Source organism: Phalacrocorax aristotelis, chromosome 22 (assembly GCF_949628215.1).
Source record: "Phalacrocorax aristotelis chromosome 22, bGulAri2.1, whole genome shotgun sequence".
Classification (NCBI taxonomy): Eukaryota; Metazoa; Chordata; class Aves; order Suliformes; family Phalacrocoracidae; genus Phalacrocorax; species Phalacrocorax aristotelis.
In genome coordinates this window covers 575,263-593,218 of record NC_134297.1, presented here as the reverse complement: position 1 = coordinate 593,218, position 17,956 = coordinate 575,263, and the positions used below count along the sequence as shown (strand labels likewise).

At 53.8% G+C, this 17,956-nt stretch overlaps 1 protein-coding gene across 6 annotated transcripts in view; it reads left to right on the top strand.

The window, feature by feature from the left end:
- The window catches only part of CADM1 (cell adhesion molecule 1), a 161,476-nt gene that overhangs the window by 127,698 nt on the left and 15,822 nt on the right, over positions 1-17,956 (top strand). For 2 of the 6 annotated variants that reach the window (XM_075116465.1, XM_075116463.1), the window contains exons 7-9: positions 310-482; positions 4,427-4,498; positions 15,084-15,116. In XM_075116465.1, coding sequence (XP_074972566.1) covers positions 310-482; positions 4,427-4,498; positions 15,084-15,116 — 278 coding nt within the window. The remainder of the gene's footprint in view (positions 1-309; positions 483-4,426; positions 4,499-15,083; positions 15,117-17,956) is intronic. The other 4 variants (XM_075116468.1, XM_075116466.1, XM_075116467.1 and 1 more) reach the window with 3 other exon arrangements.

The window sequence follows — 17,956 nt, the reverse complement described above, 5'->3', positions numbered from 1 at the left end:
GTCCGTAGCCTCCGAGATTCCAGGTCCACTGAATAAGCGCATGATTAACCACTAATGAACTTTCTTCCTGCTTGCATTAGTGTTTTCAGAAAATTTAAGGTCTGGATACAGTTTCCTGTTGGGTTAAAATAAATTAAAATTGAGGAAGCCCGACAGCATCTGGGCTTGAGTAGTGCAAAAAAAGCATGTGTTATTTCTTTACAGTCTTTCTTGGTTTGGGCTTTCTATCTGTGGATGAACTATTGAAGATGCCATCTTTACCATAGGAAAATAGTAATGTGACTGTTTCTTTTTCTCCCTCCTCTGTAGGCCTACGGACATGAGGTGGTTAAGAGTAGATGATGAGATGCCTCAACACGTTGTAGTGTCTGGTTCAAACCTTCTCATTAGTAACCTAAACAAAACAGATAATGGTACATACCGCTGTGAGGCTTCAAACGCGGTGGGGAAATCACATGCGGATTACATGCTGTTTGTATACGGTACGTGAGAAAAACCACCGTTCTTCTAGACTCATTTACACGTAATTGCAACATACCGCGCTCTGAAAGCTTTGACAGAAGTTAACGTTTCGCTTAATGCAAGATGTACAGATAGCTCCCGACACGTCTACGTTCTACCGGGCTGGGGTAGGGGCTGGAAACCCACTGGGTTTGCTTCTGTAAGTCTCAGGGCTGCGCTTCGGGTGTAGAGCCCAGTCCAGGGGCCGCTGAGCTCCTTCCTCTGAGGCCGTGCTCGTGGCCTTGCCGCGGCACTCGTGTGCTGTCAGCTGAAGCCGAAGGAAAAGCCAGAGCAGGGGCACGGGGAGAACTGTGAAGTTCTCTGGCCTGGCAGTTCTCCCAGGACTTCTCCGATAATTCCTTTTCCTTTTTGTAACACCACCTCCAGTGTCTCCAGCAAAGGTCCGGGGGGCGGGGGGCGGCGCCGGGTCTTCCATTAGCGAGTTAAACTGCCGAAGAATCGGCCAGCGTCCCCAGATAATTACAAAGCAGCAAATAAACTGGAGGAATGGGATGTCTTAAGCCTATCTGTGGCTGCTGAGCAGACGCTAAAACACATCTCAGCATCTTTCTAAAGTGCCATTAGGTACCTGCTTTAATTCTTCAGTTCCTCTACATCATTTTGCCGTTGCTGCAGACCTTGTGCTCCCGTCACGAGGCCCTGCCTGTGCTAAAGATCCAGTAGGCGCTTGAAGAGCGACCCCCCCCGGTTTAATGATGAGCAGTTCCCTCGGGCCGCATATTCAGACTTTATCTGTTAAGAGCGGTTATTGCGTGGCTGGGCTGAGCTCATGGTGGGTAATGCCTGTTACTCGGATGGGACAGTAACTCGCTCTGGTTTGAAGTTCATTCCACGCAACAGCCGCCTGAAGCTCTGCAGTCCAAATTCTCGTGTGCACGCCCTGGCCCAGATAAATAGCTGACACCTCCTCTCCGAAAGCCACTTGCACGTGAGCCATTTTAAGCCTGGTCTTAGAAACCTGCCCAAAGATTGAAGATAAAACCAAGCTACAGCTCTGAGCTGAAACTGAACTCACCTGCCGCATTTCAGGGGTGGTTTTCTAGCGCCCGGAGCTCCAAAAGACTCCAGTTTACAAAACAAAGTCAGATACGCATTTACGAGGAGGTTCATTTGTATGCTCAAGGTATAAAATCTACCTCGTTTCCATTGGTGTTTGCAGCAACAGCTGACGTTGTGGAGAATAAAGGAGTAGAGGTAGGACACAGGCAGTTCCCCGTGAGGCCAAACCTATGGAAAGGTGCTGCTGTAAGGCCGCTGTAGACGAGGTGCTCTCGTTCCTTGCGTAGGTTTACGTACGTGCTTTGGCCCAAGGGAGCCCTCGGCGGTGCGAGCCGCCTGGCCCTTAGAGCTCATGGCAGCTCTCGCACTTGTTAATGGCTCTGCGTTTCGGATGTGGGCGAGAGCTAGACCGCACGGGGCGTCAGCAGTGCTGCTCCCCTCAGGGTTAAATCCACCGGCGGAGGCCCGAGGCAGTGCTGTTTTAAAGGAGACGGAGGTTCCCCGGGGATGCAAACCCGCGGACTCTAGCTCAAGCACCCAGCAGTGGTTTTGGCTGCGCAGGGAAGGGCTTTTCGCGGTCTCTCAGGAGCTCACGGTCAAAAAATGGGTTTACATCCCATCATGTCCAGTTCCTGCATGTTTGGGAGCATCCCACTAGGGTCCAGCGCTCTGGACAGCATAGAGAATCCTTTTAAGCCCAAATTTAGAAGGGAGGCATCCAGAGGTGTTGGTGTGGAGGAAGCGGCTGGGCCGTCGTCTGAAGCCCTCTGGCCCAGAAGCTAACTCAGGTTGTGGCTGTCGGGAAGGAAGCTTCTGCTGCTTGCACGGAGCATGCCGCTCTCATCCCCCTCGCCCGCGCAAAGCATTGACGCCTCCAGCCCTTGGCGCCTTTCCCCGCCAAAAGGCAGCGACTCTGAAGTGGGCGCTGGCACCCGTGTCCTTGCGGCAGCGCCTCTGTAGGCATAGCGTGGGGGGCGCGCCTCGCCTCGCCGCCTGCCGCCGCAGACCCCCCCCAGGCCCCGCTGCCGTGGGAAGGAGCGGGGCTCCGGCCGCGGTCCCCCCACGCCCGAGGTGCCCGAGCGGAGCCGCAGCGGCGCCGCCATCCGGCACGCCTCCAGGAGGGGCAGGGACACGCCGAAAGGGGTTTGCATGCAAACGGCCCCCAGCGGCCAGGGCTCGCGAACTAACCGCTGCTGAGCTGCGCTTAACGCACCTCCCTCTGCTGCGCACGCGGTACGAGGATGGCCGATCGTACTGACACATGCTGAAAGCATGTTTATTTTCAAAATCTGTTTCACGCTTCCGCGCCCCGTGGGAGCAGGCGCACACATTTGCTAGAAACTTCCAGCGCGACGAGCGCGCAGTCGGGGTTTTTTTTTTTTTTTGCTTTTACCGAGGACGAGTCTGCCGCGTGGCATCGTCCCCGGGCAGTTCGGTGAGAGGCCGGGGGCTTCCTTCCCCTGGTTCCCCTTCAGCTGGTTTGGCCTCCGCTGCTCCCGGGGAGACGTTTGCGTTCGGGAGCAAGCGAGACGTGCCCTGACACCGCTGTAGGGACCGGGATGCTTCGGAGGTAGGGGAGGGACAACCACCGCTTATAAAATAACCGTAGATAAGCGCTCCCCAGCCAAGCGAACGCCGAGGTAACCTCTCTAAACTTTCGGGAAGTCATATGGAATGTAATAAAGGTGCAGCATATAATTAAAGTTCAGATATATTAATTAGGGCATCTGAGAGAGCTCGCCCGGAGATAAAAGAGTAGCAGATGTGCTAGTAATGAAAAGTTGACGTGCCTATAGAGGAAACCTAAAATCAAAAGCCCACAAAATGTTTCATGCTCTATTATTGCCGACTGAATCCGTAGTTCAAAGTCTTCCCGACTGCTTAACGCATTCAGTTTGATCATCTGGGCATCGATACGCATTTTCTCCTTTCACATCTTCTCGTACCTACCTTCTCCTGCCCAACAATTCGGATGAGGACGTGCCCCTGTACGTAACGTAAATGCTGCGGGGAGCGGCAGCATTTGAGTCTCAACAGGCCGAGTGCGTCCGAGCAACGGTTCTCAGTCGCAAAGAGAAACGCCCCCGTATCCGTGTTCCTCGTTAACAACGCGCTGGTAGCGAGAACAGGAGCGTTCAACTGACATTGTCAGAAAATACTGACTTTTTCTTTTTTAATGAAAAGATCTTGGTGAAAGCCTTCGTACCTTGAAATTGATATTTAGTGATGATGTTCTCATCCCTTTGTATTCATCACTGTCTTTGAAGTAGCTTTTAACGTCCTGTGCTCGTAGGGGAGGAATAGCGAAGGTAAGGGCCCCGGGCAGGCAACGAGGTGCATTCACGTGCCGTTGGTGTTCAGCGCAGCAGGGCCCCTCGGACAAACTCCCGCCTGGACTGGCAGACGTGTACACAGAAAACCGACAAAGCACCGCTGTGTCTCTCTTTGTACGTGTGAACTGTTCTTTCTGTTGTGGAAAGCGTGCAGTTTATTTTTCTTATGCCTCTCCCATTCCATCTCTCTCTCCCATTGACTAATTTATGCTGGGTTTTATTTATTTTTTTATTTTGTTTTAGCACTGCAGAAGGCAAAAAGGGGGGGGGGGGGGGGGGGGGAGGTGGGGAGTTGCGGGGCCAGATTCTCCAGCTAGAGCAAGGCCGCGCGCAGCAGCTCCCGGGGTGTGGGCTGAGCTCAAAGCCGTGTCCAGCTGCTGAGGATCTGGCCCGCTGTCCCTAAAGCCAGCCGGGCGCTCCCCACCTGGCTTTAGAGGGGGAAAGACATCTGACAGCCGTGCCGCTTCTTAGCGTCCTTGTTTGCTCTCTGATCACGATTGATCGCTGTTGTGTTCTGCTTGTTTTTTCTTAATTTGCTTTTTTATTATTTTTCCTTTTTATATTTTATCCAGATCCCCCCACAACTATCCCTCCTCCCACAACAACCACCACCACTACCACCACCATCCCTACCACCATCACAGGTACGGTACCTTCATAACCATTGGAAATGTCCTGAATGTTTATTGTCTTTTGTGTATATAAGCAGAGCGTGAAGCCTGGGGAAAAACAGCAATCGAATCACTTGCGTGTTTTTCGGTTTTTTCTCCTTAAATGCACCCACGGCACAGCGCGAGCCCTGGGCTGGCCGTTGGGCGAGTCAGGCGGCCCTCGCTGCAGGTGTTTGGAACGCGGGAACTGCCGCGGCACAAAGAGCTGTTAACTCGGTTACCGGTGGCTAAAGCTGGGTGCTTTCAAAGGAAGGATGCGAACAGCCTTAGAGCTCACTGAGTACGGGCGGCTGTTCCAGCCTCGACCCCGTCACCATCAGCTTCTGAGCAGTTAATACTCGGAAGCGGAAAGTTTGGTCTCCAGCGATTTAATTCGCCTCGCGTGACTCGAGATGCTTTCTCTCGTGCCTAGGTGTTTGGCGTGTCTCGGCGACAAGCCCGCTGCCTCGCTCTGCCGGAAAAGCGGGCGCCGCCGGTCGGGTTTTACCGAGCCGAGCACCAGCTGTAGGGCCCCTTTTGAGGAGCTGGCTCTTAGCCTGCTGAGCTTTCCCCTGCCGCGCGGGAAAAGGAGCAAAACCAGCCAGCTGGTCGCGAGGCGCCCCTCTCTCTACACGCATCCGCCAAACCTCCTCACTAGACCCGACTCTCTCCACCCGTAAGGAAGGCCTTTCCGATTTATTTGTAATCACTTGCATTGCCATTTTTCTGATCTTTTCTGTTTCAACTGCTGCTTTTGCTTGCCTTTTTTTTTATTATTATTATTTTTCTTTTGAGGCAGAGGTGACAAACGGAAGGTGAGAACGGACCGTTGAATAGCTAATGGCATAATGTTTATTGTTGCTGTAAACCATCCCCTGTGTAAATGCCTTCACGTTTTATTTGCTTCTGTGACGCCGCTCCGCTGACTCTAACTGTCCTGCTCAGGGTGTTTTGTGGCTTCTTTCCTTCTGAGGTTTTTGCAACCCAGTCAGACTCCGCTGGCATGGACGAGCAGTCGAAGCCTTCCCTCCAACGTACGTGCCTTAACGCGCGCCCTGTGCGCGCCGCCTGCCATCCGCCATCGTGTCGCCCAGACCTTGCCATTCTGTGTCTTCCTCCCTGCAGGTGCTTAGCGGTAAAACCGAGCTCCAGGCACCCGAGTTCGGATGCTTGAGGCGCTCTCCCGCGAAAACACTCTCCCACTTTGCGATTTGGCCGCTTTGTTGCAACTCTGTTTTTCATTGCTTAACCTAACCAGCTTTCGTTTCAGAGTAGGTTTCAAACTGTATTAGAGTCTCCTTAAGAGCCGCTCGCAGAGAAACTCGGTCCCCCGTGCCTCGGTGTAAATGAACGCGCATACGGTTTTCTTTCGTTTTAGGGTAATTTGTTAATGCTTTCAGTGACTTTTGGGAGGCTAAAAGGAAGAATCTGTTGATTGACCCCGTTAAGTTTATGCCGGTGCCCGCAAACATTAACGACTGTCCTTTTCCCGGGAAGCGGACTGTTACCAGCCTGCCGTTTCAGGGGTGCCCCTAGGACCGGCTCCAAAGCGCCCGCTGTCCTCGCCTGCCGTTTCAGGCTCCCAGGTAGCACCTCTTCGTAATAAGTAGCCGTTTGGTTGTTTGCTCTTCTGCTGCAGGCGTTGCAACCTCTGCGGATCTTCAGTAGCCTCTAGGTTTCGAGGCTCTCCCCCGCAGTAGTTTTCTGGCTTTTTCGTAGTAAAAATAAGACGGGGAGTGGGTGGCTCTGGAAGTCAGAAATGGCTGTCACTGAGGCTCCTGTCGGAGCCCGTTTCGAGCGCGGCCACGGTCTAGCCGCTGCGGTCATGCTGCCCAGCCTTGGCGTGGCCGCAGTGGGGTTTCCGCCTCGCTGATGAGCCGGCAGCGATGCCCGGGAGCCGCTCAGCACCCTCGCGGCTACAGCTGGGGGCGGCTTCGCGAGTCCGTGTCTCTACCTGTGAGAAAGCGCCCCGCCAGTCCTCCTCCAGGCTCGCTTTGAACGTGGAGACGGCGGGACGATGGTCTTGCAGGGAGGGAGGGCCTCGTGGCGCGGCATTTTCCCAGCCGATTCTCCTCGGTGGGTTTCCCTCGGAGCAAACCGTTGCCCTGAGGATGCCACCGCCCGCGGCGGGGTGCTGCTCCGCGGGGAGGTACGGCGGCGCTGGAGAGCGCCGAGGCGCACGCAGAGGGGCGTTGGCTGGCGGCTCTTTGCTCCCTTCCCAAGCAGAACTGCGGGGTCCTCCTTTGTCGGCCCAGCAGGAGTGCCTCGGGATCGGGAGCGCGTGGCCGTCCTGGGCGGTGCTCGCACCTTTGTTTTCAGTGATGGAGGAGCTAAAACTCAAAGCTTGCTGGCGTCCCCATCGCCTCCTGATGCCTTTCTGGATCGGCTTTGAGCTGTGGAAGAGGCTAGAAACAGCGAAAACATAGTACCGTTCGCTGATTCCAGCAGTTACTGCTCACGATACGGCAGAAGGAGGTTAATCAATGCCGGTAAGAGGAATTTTTGTATTCTTCCCTGACACCGATCTAACACTGAATCTTCTTGACGCCTGCCTTCACATCTTCTGCCCACAGGTTCGGCGTGCCTGTCGCACAAAGAACAGCTGGGGCTTCGATTCCCTCCTTTGTGCAGAGACGAGCATGTATGTGCTTTCCAGCCAGCAGCCAGGCAGTATGAAGCTGCAGAAATTTTTGCTCCTCAATAGTTAAGGGACTTCATAGCTGGAAAAAAATTAGGTCAAATTAACATAATCTCTAGAATTACATAGCATAGTAGTGTTGAAACACTTTTTAAAGCCTCGAGAGACAATAGATGCCTTAATTCCCATCACCACCAAACCGCTGACGTATTCTCCCAGCGTGACAGAAGCGCTTTGGTAGCAGGCGGGGCGGTTCGTCTCTTCGCTGCCAGCCTGGGTGCGAGTCGTCTGCCAGCCAGCTGCGTTGAAAACCCTTCCTTAGGATGAGGAGGGCTTGAAATACATTTTATTTTGCCTTTCCCCCCCCCCATTTCTTGTGTATGCTGGCCTAGTTCACGTCCCCTGAAACCACGTAGTTGTTCTGAAAAACAATGGTCCTGTTTTAAATAAAAAAAAAAAAAAAAAAAAGGAGGGGGGGAGACCCCCGCACTGAGGCAGTTTCTCTGCCCAAAGCTCATGTTGTTGGTATGCCGGCGTCTCTAGTAGCCAGCATACTAGGAACGAAGGAAACTACGTTCTCAGAAGTAGTCCTTTCGAGTTATCGGAGAGAGCTTGTTCTGCATTCATTTGCCCTGCGAAAACCACCCAGCAGACCAGGCTCAAAGGGCTGCGTTCGCCACTCGGCGTGGGAGGCGAGTTCCTCCTCTTGGGCAGGTCCCCATGACAGACATCATCCTCGCTTGCTCGCGAGCGGTATTTCTAGCCTACACGCGTCCAGGCGTGGCGTGGGGACGCAACCCTGCCCCAAAGGGTTTACCTTCGAGTGGCGGTGGGCGCCGCTCAGCAGGTACGAGCCACAGCAGCCGGTGCAGGGAGCGGGTGCGCGGGCATGCGGCGGAGCACGGTCGTTCCTCCCCGCGCTCGCGGGGTGCCGTGTGCCCCACACCTGCGCCCGGACCCTCCCCAAGCCCGCGCCGGGAGCCAAGGGTGCCTTCGTCGGCCCCTCGCGCTTGGCACATCCAGCGCCTGCGTCGCTGCTGCTGTAGGCTTGACCTACGAAGGCACGCTGAGCCCGTAATGCGGTTTTACAGCGGGGAGGTTTTGGGGAAGATCTCCAAAAAGCTAACCTGCTGCTTTTTTCCAGGAGAAGGAAAAGCTGTGAGCGGTGGTAAAGTTTCCAAAACAGCACGACCTTTAAAGCCTTTCCTCTGTCACTGTTGCTTTGCTTCAGTGTAGGTGCTTGAAAAGATTTCCTGCGTGACAGTTTGATCTTTTTCGTGAATCCTCCAACTGCATTGATATTCCGACCGTCCTTTGGAGTTTCAGCTGTTATCGCTGGCAAGCCCGTTTTTATCAGTTCAAATTGTCCTTGTGGCTTTGTTCATTAAGATGTACAATGCGATACAGCAGAGCAAACTGCATAATTTGAATTACCCCTAGAGTCATTCCTTGAAACGCTGGTTTTGGACAGCTGTTGTTTCCTGGGAGATAAAGGTTCTTCGTAATAGCAAAGCCCTCATCTTTGGGCTCAATGCGGGGTGGAGCGTTTTAGCCTGCCTTTTCAAGCATCGTTTTGCTGCCTTCTGGTCTTGCTTAGCACGCACACCTCCGCACCCCGGGTTCGACGGTATTTTTTGTACATGCGAATTCGCGTTTATCACACTTTCTCCGCAGATGGATCGCGCAGGTGTCCTGGCAACAGTGTCGGTGGAGACCGGGGGGTGTGACTCGCGTGCGCGTTAGCGGTGTTTCGAGCCTTGCGTTGGATGCGGCTGATTCTGCAAAGCCCCCGCTGCCCGTCTTGCAGCAGTATTAATGGCGAGCTGGCAGGTTTCGCTGTGGCGTGTCGTTAATGCCATCTGATTCCGTGTTGTAAACCCCGCTGGCCTCTTGGAGCCTACGGTGGCGGGGGGGTGGGTGTGCTCAGGGGGCTGAGGCATTGCAGGCAGTGGTTTTAGCTGAAGAACCCGCAGGGATGCTCGAGCCTCCCCGATGAACTCGGCTGGCAAGCCCCGAGCCTGTGCTGTGCAAGCGCTTGCTGTTCCTTCTTGAGGCCGGGGAGTTTTTGGAGGAGGAGCAAGCAAGCTCTGTTTGACCGGGAGGTGTTCAGAAGTCGGCGAGCTCCGAAGCCAGAGCTGTTAATTGGTGCCGAGCCTGACTGTCGCCTCTTGACCAGGGGCACGTAGTAGCTGGGCTCTCCTTTTCGCCCGTGCGGCCACTGGATGAGGGCGGGGGGCTCTGTGTCCGCTTGGCAAAGCCCGGCCAGGTGCCAGCTCTGGGCGCCCCGTTAAAAAAAAACCACAACACATTCCTGTATCATCTAGGCTGCCTAAGAAATAGTAACGCACGGAAATCTGAAGCGCTCAGGAAGAAATGGTGTAGCACATTTTCAAATTGTGAGTTCACGTGCCAGAAAACTTCCTCCAAATGAGGAAAACGGTGGTTTTATCCCCAGCAGAAGCCGATTACAGCCGGTTGTGTGAAAACCTTACAGTGGCAAGGGTTTTATTCCAACAGTCATCCAAAAAGGTGGTGGGCGGGAAGAACGCAATAAAAGCCATTCTTTGCTCAGTTTACCTTGCAGCAGGTTTGTGGGAGGTGAAGAGGCAGCGTGGGGATTACTAAAGCACGTACGTGCCCGCAGAATCGCAGGCGTTGCATCTGATGAGGTGCGGTTGCTTGTGCGTGCGCGGCTGGTGGTGGCGGTCGCGTGGAATTCGGTCGTAAATACGAAGCCGGTTTGTTCCTCGGCCAAATCGAGCGGGGGCGGCGGTGGGCAGCCCCGGCCCGGCCATCCGGGCTCTTCCGTAGCCTTCCCGAGCGGCCCTTCGCGATGCCCACGCAGCAGGCGGGGCCGGGCAGGTCGGCGCGCAGGCAGCGCAGAGCAAGAGCCGCCAAGCCCGCAGCGTGTCCGGGTGCTCGACGTCAGTGTGCAGGGACTGAGCCTAGCGATTTGCTCCCCCAAATTATTTATTATTTAACTTTTGCTTTCCGCTGAAGCTTCTGCATGTCCCTGGTAAAATGTCAAGTTAATTTAAAGATGATACTGCGCTCTTCTGACATTTTCATCCAGGATGTGACCGCATTAAAGGGAGTAAAGGGAGAGAGAGTAGCTGACGGGCCTGTTACGGAAAATAAAACGGAATTAAATTCAGTCTTTTAGGACCGCGTCCAGTCAGTTAGGCCTGGCTTTAGCAGTGGCGCCGCAGCGCAAGCGGCGCGGAGCCCGTCCCCCGGCTGGGCGGGAAACGCGGGCGTTCAGGAGAGCGAGGGCAGGGGGAGCTGCGCGGAGGACCTGTGCCCCCTCGGGCGACACGGGCGGGCTGCGGGTGGAGCGCCCAAGAGGTCAGGGCTTGCGCGGGGTTCCGACGACGCCCGGCACCGTAGCAGGCCGCCGTCTGAACCCAGGGTCCAGCAGAGAGGGGCGGGAGGGAGCGCCCCTGCCCGCGCAGCGTGCTGCTGGCTTCTGCCTGCAGCTGGGGGCAGGTACGGTGTTCGCGGGGTTGGGATTGAGATAAGAACAAAATCCTCACGGATCTTTACGGAAAAGCAAGAAAAGGCGTTAGCCGGAGCCGCAGCAGCAGCAATTTTGGAGTATTTTTGTTCTTGTCGCTCCCGACTTCCGTACAGATTGTGATTATTTTTGTGAAACATCTGGTCCGCCCATCAAACTGTCTCTGGGGCGCATTGCAGCACGCCCGTGCGCAAACGCTTCCAGCGCAAGCTGGAATCGCGTTACGGAGGATCATCGTAGGGTATCATAATGCAAAGTACGTTTTCATCCATCCTCCAGAGGAGCGCTTGGCGAGGGAGAGGCTGGCCGTGCCCCTGCACTCCGGGGGGGGCCTCGAGTCCCTTTGCCCCTCGGACGCCCCCCCCGCGACCTTATAGAAACATAACGTCGCTACGAAACGGGTGTGTTTGCTGGAGCGACGGCGACTTTCGTAGGACGTTTCGCTAGCCCTGAGGGCCCGAAGCAAGGCAGGACCCCTGTTCGTAGCACTGCAGGCTGGTCCCTGAGGCTGCTCTGGGAACAGCAGCGTGAAGGAATTCATGCTCGCCCTGGCCAGTAAACATGGAGTAGTCTGGAAAATCAGCAGGAATAAGAGCTCCACAAGTCAGCGGTCAGATTGGATTTCATTTGCAGCTCAGAAAGCAATTTTAAAAGCAATATATACAATGGATACCTATACTTAGTGATACCTTTTCAAACGTTTTAAAAAAAGTGTATTTTTTGCCATTATTTTGATGATGTGCTGTGTAATTCTCTTTCCGATAGCTGCGTGTTTTTAAGCTCCAACGTGTCCGGTGCTTCTGTAAGGCTGCAGCACTGCAGCTCAAGCATTCCAGTTGGTGAATTTAATTGTGCTGCCGGGGTTTTAATATTCCTCCATCGTGCTCGTTCTGTTTGAGGTTGTGGACTAATTACGGACGAGTTTAAAGGGCCCAGCCGGTCACACTCCACAAACAGTTTGAAGTTGGAGAGAATCCATTTGAGGAAACGAGGAGGCTCAGCGATGGGGCTCGTAACCCTCGTCAGCGTTGCCCAGATGCCTTCGAGCAGTAATTTGTATTTATATGTACACGTTCACGTGTGTGGGCGCTTGCGTAGCTGCCTGATGGAGCGGTGAGTGCCGGAAACTTGGGTGTTGTCCGAGTTCTCTTAGCTGGCAGGTAGCCCCGTCTGTACCGCGAGATGATGCGTGTTAGCGTCTTCATTCGAGAGCTGGCCAGACTAAACTCTGTCCTTACGACCCGTGCTAAAAAGAAGTCACAAATAAGCGAAACGAGCAGCTTTAGGGAGGCCAGTGGTTCCTCTTGGATACCTCCTTTGACTACAAACCAGTCCTCTGGTGAATTTATGTACACGTAGATTGTGAAGGACCATGGCAATGTTGCTGCTCCCCGTAGAGCAAATCTTGTTGTCTTACTGATAAGAATCAGGAAGAGGAGCCTTTGCCTTAAGATGGAAAGCGCCATGTTGAGCCTCCTTGTGCGCTTTCCGCGTCCTCAGCTCTGCCGCATCTTGTAAAAACAGCCCCTTTTTCAGCACCAGCTTATCACTTTAAACGATAAGCGTCAGCGTCGTGCGATTGTGTGACCGCTCTTCACACCTATGGCTCAGGGCTCAGGACCGGAACGGTGCTTCTTGGTGGTGGCAAAGCCTTTTGCCGGCTTCCAACTTAGTTTTTGCTTCGCTCAAACTTAGTTAAGTCAGAACCACATCAAGGACTTTCTTGTTGGTCTGTATTTGAGGAGAAGAGAGGATTTTTTCTTCTAGGATGTGGGGCAGAAGCCTAATCTCTGGGGCGCTGTACGTCTGCTCTAGCCTATAAACGTGGCTATCCCTGCAAGTGAAGTAGACGCCAAGTACCTGGAATCAGGAAAGCACGTTTAAAGCCAGCCAGTCCGCCTTAAAATGCTAGGCTGTCTTAGCAGCCGCGATGCAGGGCCGGAGAGGTTCCTTCCTCTGTAAGGCAGGACAGCAGCGGCGGAGGCTGGGATCCGCAGAGTTTGACGTGTACGCATTCGTTTCGTAGCAAAGCGACGGTGACAGTGTTTCTCTCCTTCGCCACGCAACCGCGGTAGTAGTGTGCCCGTGTCGGGGGCGGTCTGTGCTTTGCTTTAACATGAGATTATTCCTCTTCGGAGCACTGTGCGCGTACAATCCTTCTTCTCAAAGACGACTCTGGGATTGAAACGGACTTCCCAAAAACTCGTGCTAAACTTCAACTGGTGTGTGTTTCCTATTGCAACCATCCAAACCATTTGCTAATCATAACTTTGTCATTCCAGCTGCAGCCAACATGTTGTTTGACTTGGATATTTGTTCACACTTACAACCGCTTGAGAACTTTATTTTTTGTAACCTGTTGGTCTCTGTCCCCAGACGGGGAAGCGAGATGCACTGTCCAGTTTGCACTGTTTCTTGACTAATATCTCTTCCAGCACGTGAATACAAGTTTGCCTTCAGCAGATTCTCTATTTAGTGTAAAAGCTGACGTAACTTTTTTCATTTCAGGAAGACAGTAAATTGAGACTATTTGTTAGATGCCAAGATGCTATCTATCTCAGGAATTAACGCTCAGTTTTACAATCCTTTCTAAACAATGCCTTTCCCCCTACCTTCACCGCCATCTTCCCCTTCACCATTTGCTTGGTTAAAACGAGGCATCGTTTGGGGATCGCTGCCCGAAAACAAAGAAAAGCCCCGCTCTCGTTCTCCTTTTCGCTCTGGAAGGCTTCCCTTGCAGCCTCCACCAGAGCTCCCAGCGGGAGAGCAAGCGCTAGCGTCTTTGAGCGTGCGCTAGACTTGATTGCCAAGATGGGAACAGTACACGTTGGCAGTGGAAACAGGCTAATGACGGCTTGATAATCTGTTATGCAAATCTCGGTGCAGTTTGTTAAATTGCGCAGGGTTTATTTGTTTTGCTTTCGTAATTAAAGCACGTAGACCTTGTATCTGTAAGTATTGTGTATTCCTTGTATGGTTCTTGTCTTCACTGGTGCTTCTGAAATTGAGACCTGGGCTGTCCTCAGCTAAATTGCAAAGGAACGGGTCCTCCTTTTTCCACTGCTGCCTCTGAACGTGCAGGAGGACGACCCGTCCTAGGGTTCTCCGGACAGCATGTTCATGAGGGGAAACGCCAAAGTGGGTTGTCTGTTGTCGCTGCGAAACTCAAGCTCCGGGCTGCTTTGCAGAAACAAGCAGTAGAGCGCTTCTCTACGCTTGCTCGTATGGTTTTATTCATTTAAGCATTGCCTGCATCGAACCGAGGAGAGTCGTGCGGAGCCCTGTCTCTGCTGTGAATGACCGCACCCAGGGGTCGCCGCCGGCCCGACAGTACCCATAGGGGTTGGCGGAGTCGGGTACGTTGCGAGGAGCCAGCCCACCAAAGCGCAGCAGCGATGCGGGGAGGACGCGTAGAGCCAGAGGAACGGTGCATGAGTTTCAACAACGGAAAAAGCCAGCGCTTCGGGTCACGTGAATAGATACGACGTGGACCTGCTGGCGTAGAGGAAATAACATAGGGCGCTGCCAGGAAAAGCCGTCAGATTTGGCGCAGTCTTTAAAATCGCCTGGTCCAAAGACGGCCAAAGAGACGAAACGTGTCTCCGTTGGCGAGGCAGCAGCTCCCCGCGTGGTGCGCGATACCTGCGGAGGAACGTTAGCGCCAAGACAACCAAAAATCCTCCCATGTATTTCAATTACCAGTTCCTGTGAACCGGTTAACCGTTGCGCTAGAGGGACCGGTGATGCCTACCCGCATTTCCCCATTCTAGAACCATGGCTTCTGCACCAACCACCCGTGCGCCTTGCAGGTGCGTGGTTGGGTCTGGCCAAGGCGGAGGGCCGCTCGCACCTTCGGCGCCAGGTGCGTGACTCCTAGCGTCGCTAGCCTTTGCTTGCCACCTCCGAAACGGCCTGGGCTCAGAGGCTGCGCCGTGTGCGGACGTGCTGGGAGGTTCCCCGCGTTGGAGGAAGCAGGGGAAGAGGGGGCAGCGAGCAGGCCCTGGCCCCTACCGCTTCGGTGAAGGCAATGTTTGAATGCGTAAAAGCTCTTTTCCGAGTGTCGGCTCTTTGCCCTGCTCTTGAGCTTCCGTTTTGGCCCTTACCAAGCAAAGCGCTGGTGTTGGTGTTCTCCCCCGTCTCCCGTTCCCCTGACTTTGCAACCGCCAGTAATTGTTCTGGCAAGGTCCCAGAAAAAGAAAAATTTACTGTTTTCCTCAGGCTCATAGCTTTTGAACTGGAGGCATGTCTTCTAAACAGTGCAACTCACTTCAAATGCTTTTTGCCTTTCATTTTATTATTGCTTGTCACGCAATGTTCTTTGAAAGCTTGCTCATATATTATCTGTTCCATTTTTTCCATTTTCCCTTTTTTTGCATGCTGTTCCTCCTGTTTCTTCCCTTCCTCCAATCCTCTGTTCCCGTGTGTAGACACAACGGCGACGACAGAACCGGCAGTTCACGGTTGGTATCACATTCCTGTTTATCTTATTTCTCAGCGCTGCTGAGTGGCAAGACAAGCCTGGGAAGGGGAAGCAAAAAAGGGAAATGCAGTCTTCAAGGGAAAACCGTGTTTCAGGTGGACTGATCTCATAAACATCACGTAGGTTTTAAGGCTGGAAAGTCTGTCTGCTCCTGTCGTTTCTGCTGTGAGCTTCGCAGCCGGTTGCTCCAGTGCCAGGCAAGCACCGATCCCCCAAGACCCGTGGAAGCGGCAGAGGTGTGCGAGCGGTGCCGAGGAGGCGAGCGGTTCTCCGGTCATCCCGGTCACTGGGGTAGTCGCTTCACGCACGAGAAAGAAGTCCCGCTTTTGGAAATAGGCATTCAAATTTAACTTTTTTTAAGAGGCGCTTGGAAATCCTGAGCGCTTTTCTTCCTTTTTGAGGTTGTCCGGCAGGTCCGCCGGGGCTTGGCGTTCCGGGGATGCTCCGCAGAGGAGCGCCTGCCTCGGAGGTCAGCACTGAGGTTCGCGTTATCGCACTGCAGGAGGAGATTTGGAAAGCAAATAGCAACGCTCCCCTGTCAGCATAGCAGTCTAGCAAAGTAACCCTTCTCATCTGCTCCGGGCGGTCTAGCTAGCAGCTTGACAGCTTCCTTAGCTTCCTACGTTTTCAAAGCGAGCCTAAATAGTCACTTCAGACTGGAAGTTGAGCATGCCATTTTTTGGCACGAGCTCGCTTTTCAGCTAAAGAACCAAAACCTCTGACAACTTTAATTAAGGCTAATCCATATCTGAGTTTGCTATTTTAGTTTCTTTTAACCCTGGGAAATCGACCGCTTCTTTTATTGGCAGAAATCTGTGATGCAGAACAACCCCTTTTCCTGCCTGCTCCCAACGAGGCGTGTCGTGGGCGATGACAGAGGGAGGACGGGGTAAAGCGACGGCTAAGTAGCGATGCCCCATATCAAGCAGAGGGACGTGAGGTTCTCGGCCCAAATAACTTACCTACTTGGATGCATTTTCCCACTCGACGGTAAAAACTGGAAGCCTTCGGGCCCACTTCTGTTTTCTATACGTTGCTTGTCCCAGAACGTATCTTTAATGTCAAGACTCAACGTCGCCAATTTTGGAGCCACCGCAACAGAAGCCACGACCAGGCAGTAAGAGTCCAGGTGACGCCTCGTCCGGCACTACGCTAGCGCTCGTGACAGTCGGATGAGGGCAAAAGGTTCATCGCCCGATTGTTAAGCCGTGGGGAGAGCCTCGAAGGGCTGACTCTGAAGACGGTAGCGCAGTTTAATTACCTGCAGGTCTGCTGCGTTGCACTCGCTCGGGTGGTAAGAGTCCGGCTGCTCCTTTGAAGCACCAGCCTGGCGCTTCACTTCCTTAGAGGTGGCTCAGAGCAGTGGGGAGAGAGCCGGGGCCCAGCCTGAAAGGAGCCCGGGCTCCGTCCCCCCTTTCACGCTCCGGCCCCCCGGTTGCGGTGGTAGCGAGCGCTTCGTACCGCGCAGGCGTGGTTGCACGTGCCTCTGCAGGCTGCGCGGTCAGACCGAGCCTCCAGCGCGGCTCTGCCTTTGGTGCTTGGATTTGCCAGGAAACGGTCGATGCGTTCGGGCAAAAGGGCCGTGGCCCGCAGCGCCGGAGAGCAGCACTTTTTTCTTCTGGTTTTCCCAGGCGACCCTAGAAATGCGCAGGTGCCGATGTTGACCCCTAAACTGGGGCAAGATCAGGCGGCCCCGACGCTGGCGGGACTTCGGACGTCATTTCTGGGGTCTCGGCCAGCCCTTTGTGCCGCGCCGCCTGCGTCGACGTGGCGGGGAGGCAGAGGCTGCGGCGCGGGGTGGGCGATGCAGGGGGGCGCCCGCGGCCGAGCAGCCCCGGCCCGTTTCGTTAATGCGACGCCCAGCGGCTTTCGTCGCCTTGCCTTGCGCTGGGGAAAGCCGCAAGAAGCACGTTTTTTTTTTTTCCCTCAAGTGGGACCTCTGAACGTTTCCACCTCTGCGGGGGAGGACGGCCGCTGCGAGGAGACCGACAGCTGAAACGACAAGCGATGCCAGGCAAATCCCACAGACTTTCCTGCCTTAAAACCCAGCCAGTTTGCACCGAGCTCCCCCGTGCTCGCCCTCGTGGGGTGCTTTTCCCGTGAAGACTCTGGGGTTTCTTTCCAAGCTTGTGTTGCTGGAGTGTGTATGGAGTATACCAGGTGTTTCTGTATGTTGGCCATTTGTTCTTACCAATGTCCAATGGGAGTGAGCATGTCTGGGAATGACTAGAAATGCATGGGCATGAACTACAGCCAAATGGATTTTCTCCAAAAACGATTTGAAACGAATCGGGGGAAGAAAAAACTAAAACGGAAAACAAAAAAACAACTAACCAGAAAAAAAAAAAAAAAACCAACACCCAAAAAAGAGATTGATAGCAAAGAAAACGAAATGCAAGGCTAGTGTGGAACCGGCACAATGCTTCAATCGGGGGAAGGATTTTTCAGTAATTTAATTTTTTGGAGTGTATCCTAGAGGACTGGGGAGGGGGGAAAGGAGTCCTGATGTGTGTGCATGTAAAAGCGGTAGCAAAGCCCCTGCCATTCCTGCTTCCTTCTGGAACGGAGTTGACGGCAGCGATGCATGAGTGACTTAAAGCACGAACGTTGTTAACTCTTTTGTTGAAAAATGAGAGCTTAACTGTAAATTTTCTGATGCACTTTCTCCTTTCTCTGCACTGTTCATTGCCAGAACTCCAATAACAGCATGGTCATGGCCGGCAGGAAGGCTTGTGCTTCTGCTCCACCGCACGAAGCCGGGTTTGCCGAGCTTAAGCCCTCCTTCCCTCCCGTTTTGCCCTTCGTGGTGTCAGGGTGCCA